The sequence below is a fragment of the Rhagoletis pomonella genome, unplaced genomic scaffold (genome assembly GCF_013731165.1).
Source record: "Rhagoletis pomonella isolate Grant_MI unplaced genomic scaffold, Rhpom_1.0 Rhpom_scaffold_00005, whole genome shotgun sequence".
NCBI classification, from domain to species: Eukaryota; Metazoa; Arthropoda; class Insecta; order Diptera; family Tephritidae; genus Rhagoletis; species Rhagoletis pomonella.
This window is the reverse complement of record NW_023458559.1, coordinates 8,757,985-8,762,505: the sequence shown is the minus strand read 5'-3', so window position 1 is coordinate 8,762,505 and position 4,521 is coordinate 8,757,985. Positions and strand designations below refer to the sequence as shown.

The following is a 4,521-nucleotide window of genomic DNA, read 5'->3' as shown; positions in this document are numbered from 1 at the left end:
TAGGCTCAGGAAGGTTCTCTCTAGTTCACCTCGTATCGCCCCGGGATTCTTGCTAAGATCCGACGGAGCGTGGACGGAAACTGGGGAGGAATCCCTGGAACATCTTCTGAGCACGCACTTTCCAGGCGCCACCGAGCAGCCATTGAACGGGCCAATAAGAGATAGAGGTCAACCGGTTACGGTAGACCTTATCACCAAAGAAAAACTAATGTGGGCAATAGGATCCTTCAAGCCTTACAAATCAGCGGGTCCAGATGGTGTTACACCGATTCAGCTGCAGCAATCTATGGAGCTAAGCTCAAAATGGCTGTATGCTATTTTTAAGGGAGTCCTCACTCTCAACTACATTCCGGAGACCTGGCAAAGGTCAAAGGTTGTCTTCATTCCTAAAGCGGGAAGAACATCCCATACTAGCGCCAAGGATTTTAGACCTATCAGTCTATCATCTTTCCAGCTCAAGATAATGGAGCGACTGCTTGAATCCTTTCTTAGGGAATCGGTTGCAGACAAGCTTATGGCTTCGCAGCATGCCTATATGAAGGGGAAGTCCACCGAAACAGCGCTACACGAAATCGTTTCGCATATTGAGAAATCCCTTGCGATAAAGGAATACACCTTGATAGCATTCTTAGACATTGAGGGTGCTTTCAACAACATCACACCTAAAGCAATCACATCAGCTCTAACTGGTCTGGACATCGACTCACGGCTGGTGTCGCTTATACGACAGCTGCTAGTTGGCAGGGTCGTGCGGGCGGAACTGGCGGGCGTGTCGCTGGACAGATACGTTTGCAGGGGGGGTGGGGTCCTCTCCCCCCTTTTATGGGTCATGGCGATTAATGAATTATTGCAGACCCTGGAAGGGGGGGGAGGGGGTTCCAAGGTCATAGCGTATGCTGACGACCTTGCGGTGGTTGTGAGTGGAAAATTTCCACAAACTCTTTGTGACATTATGCAGGACAGACTAAGGTTAATCGAAAGATGGACCAAGGAGAAAGGTCTGGGTGTTAACCCAGAAAAAACGGACCTGGTGCTCTTTACCAGGAAGTACAAAATCCCCTCACTTCAGCTCCCTGCCACAGGCAATAAGATTCTGAAGCTAGGGGAGTCTGCAAAATATCTAGGCGTAGTCCTGGACAAAAAGCTTAACTGGGCGCAAAATAAACAAGAGCGTGTTAAAAAAGCGACGGTAGCCCTCTACAGCTGCAAGGGGGCGATTGGGCGTAGCTGGGGCTGTCCCCTAGCATCATGTGTTGGTTATACACGGTAGTTGCTAGGCCGATTCTATTATATGGGGTCTTGGTATGGTGGCCAAGTCTCAACAGGAAATCTACAACTGAAGCACTCCAAAAGGTGCAAAGAACTGCGATGCTCTGCATCTGTGGGGCCCTGCGCACAACTCCATCGGAGGCTATGTGCGTGCTCCTCGATATTTTGCCAATTGAAATTGTTGGAAAGCAATCAGCGGGGTGTGCCGCCTTGAGGTTGAGGGAACTACCAGGCTGGAGAGACACTCAGGAAGGCCACACCGCAATCTTAAAGAACGTAAATATACCGGACACGGATTACTGTGCACCAAGGTTGAACTTCACAAAGAGGTATAGGATTTCCATTCCAGATAGAAAATTCTGGTCAGGAGGGGCTCCCGATGACAATGGATCACTCCACCTCTACACCGATGGCTCTAAGCTAGACGGCAAGGTAGGAGGAGAGTCTTCTCAGCCCGACTGGGGCTGGAAATATGTTTTCGCTTACCCAACCACTGCAGCGTCTTTCAAGCTGAGGTCGCTGCCATACAGGAAGCGGTTGAACACCTGAATATGTAATTCATTTAAACAAAACATTTAAACTTGAGCTCCACAAAATATTTCAGGAATTGAAATGTGATTACTCAAGTCAATACAAACAAGTAAGAGCAGCGCTGTCTTCGGCTATACCGAAGGCTTCATACCTTTCATGAACATCTGCAAATTTTACTTTGACAGATTACTACTTTTGAATACATCTGCATACATCGATAGAGGAGTTACATACTTATATAAAAAATCGCATCTAAACAATCAGAGGTAAGGAATAAATACTTTATATGGCACCAATCTAAGTGATTTTCACCGCTATGTGATCGGTATGTAAACCGGTAACACAATTTATTGGGTTTAGTTTCCTACATAAAGAAGATATATCGCAAAAACTGGTATCTGAAGAATCAGTGCTATAGGAGGTAAAGCTTATACAGCATAGATTTTGACGATTTTCTCAGTAGACTTTGTATTATTATTTATAAAATATTTTACGAAATTTATCGGTTTTAGCTGTTCAAATAAAAGAGTTTTACAGTAAAATCCCATATCTGAACAATCGGATGTATGGTAGATATATGTTGTGGTCACCCGATCCTTGTTATTATCACTGTAAGTATTCTGTTAATAATGAGTGAAAGTGGTGCGAAATTTCATGTTCCGTGCTGCATAAATGGAGGAGTTATGATAGCTAAGCTTAAATGGAGGAGTTATCTGAACAATTAGTTGTATCGGGGCTGCAGGTTATACTGACCCGTTCTTATTTTCACTGTAAGTCTTCTGTTGATAATTATTGAAAAGAGTGCGGAATTTCATGTTCCAGCTATATAAATGGAGGAGTTATAACGAAAAATTTTATATCTGAACAATCAGTTGTATGGGAGCTATAGGTTATAGTGACCCGATCTTTGTAATTTTCACTGTAAGTATTCTGTTGATAATGTGTGCAAGTACTGCAAAATTTCATGTTCGTAGCTGCATAAATGGAGAAGTTATAACGAAAAATCTCATATCTGAACAATCAGTTGTATGGGAGCTATATGTTATAGTGGTCCGATTCTTCCGGTTCCGACAAATGATTAATACATTATAAAAATACACCCACCTACCAAATTTTATCCCGATATCTCGAAAACTGAGAGACTAGATTGCATACAAACAGACGGACAGACGGACATGGCTAAATCAACTCAGCTCGAAGTTCTGATCATATAAGTATACATTTTAATGGGTCTATCTCTTTTTGTTCTGGTACTTACAAACATCGGACCAAAGTTATAATACCATTTCATGCTAATGAAAGGTATAAAAATAGAACTAGAATCAATATTCTTTTTGTGGATGAAATTTCTACACACTTGGTTGAACAGGAAATTAAGCCGCGAAAGAAGAATATGTATTCTCGCTTCCTCTGCTTGCATTTCTCTATTAATATCGTTAATATTCTGTAAAATATATTTTAAAAAGTAAAAATACATCTTAAAAACTGGATCACGGAGATGTGTAGAGATAAATAAAAGGTTTTTATTACCATATTGGGACTCAAAGGAGTGGAGCTCAAAATAGTACGTTAAAGTTGTCCATGGCTCCAAAATTCGTTCAATGACTCCCTAAAAACAGAATATATAATAAGTATCACAAATTGGCGTAAAAGCAAATACACAAATTAAATTATTTACCTTCCTCGAAAGCCAGCGTGTTGGGGCATATTTCAATTATAGCATGCAGTTCGGTTCCGAATTCCGTTTGAAAGTTCTCAAAATCACCTTTCCTATTTGGGCTGTGAGAGAAGTGTTTATTAATATCACGAACAAGCTTCTCAATTCCTGTCGGAAGTGTCGCAGCAGCTGCTTCAGACGACAAGTTTAGATCGTGGCAAACGTGACCCTGTATTAGAATTTTTGGACAAATCTCTTTTAGTTTTGCCTGCACACCATTTGCTTCCCCATCATTACGCTGCAGTTATCCGTTGTGAAGCCCAACATATGCTTGATTGGTACGTTATGACCGTTTAACACTTTAAGTAAAGCCTTAAAAATACCCTCAGCTGACGAGTCGTTGACTGGCGCAAAATCAAGGAATCGATCTTGACACTTTACCCGGTAGACCCTTATAATAATTGCTAAATTTTTGTTCAAGCTAATGTCTGTGCTTTCATCGATAATAACAGAATAGTATTGCTTATTAGTTATATCGGAAATCAACTTGCAATTATGTGGACCGGTAACAGAATTTATTATTGTTTGCCCTTTGATTCTATTCGTTGTAAATTTTGCGATTATTTTGGAATCATTAACCGATTTCAAGCACTTCAAATGATCCAAAGCAGATAATGGCAGATTGCGCTCTGCAATGAATAAGCTGAGACGAATCTCAAGCTGCTTTTGTAATCGGTATTTCAGAGGCTTCTGATTGAAAGAATTCATTTTGCCCCTTATTCTAATTACCTTAAACGAGCAATTTTTGTGTATATGTGTAATATACATGTATATGTATCCATAAGTTTCTCGGCAACGGCTCTAACGTAGCAAAATGAAAAATCGTTTTAAAATGACTTTCGAAGTTGTATTTCTTCCATGTGTCAAAAACTTTTTATTTGTCACGGGGAAAATACCGTCGAAATTATTTGTATCGTGCGAATATCTATAGAAATTATCAGGGTTTGAAAAACTGTTAGCACAGCGACAACAGCCAAGCATTTGCTTTTTTAAAAATTGTTGTT

The 4,521-nt window shown here is 40.7% G+C and overlaps 1 protein-coding gene across 1 annotated transcript; it reads right to left on the bottom strand.

The window, feature by feature from the left end:
- Positions 1-3,398: 3,398 nt before the first annotated feature.
- Positions 3,399-4,225, bottom strand: LOC118739774. The gene is made up of 3 exons (XM_036471281.1): positions 3,755-4,225; positions 3,479-3,686; positions 3,399-3,409 (listed from the first exon to the last, which is right to left on the bottom strand). Exons 1-3 carry the CDS (start codon positions 4,223-4,225, stop codon positions 3,399-3,401), a joined length of 690 nt encoding a protein of 229 aa, XP_036327174.1.
- Positions 4,226-4,521: the final 296 nt, after the last annotated feature.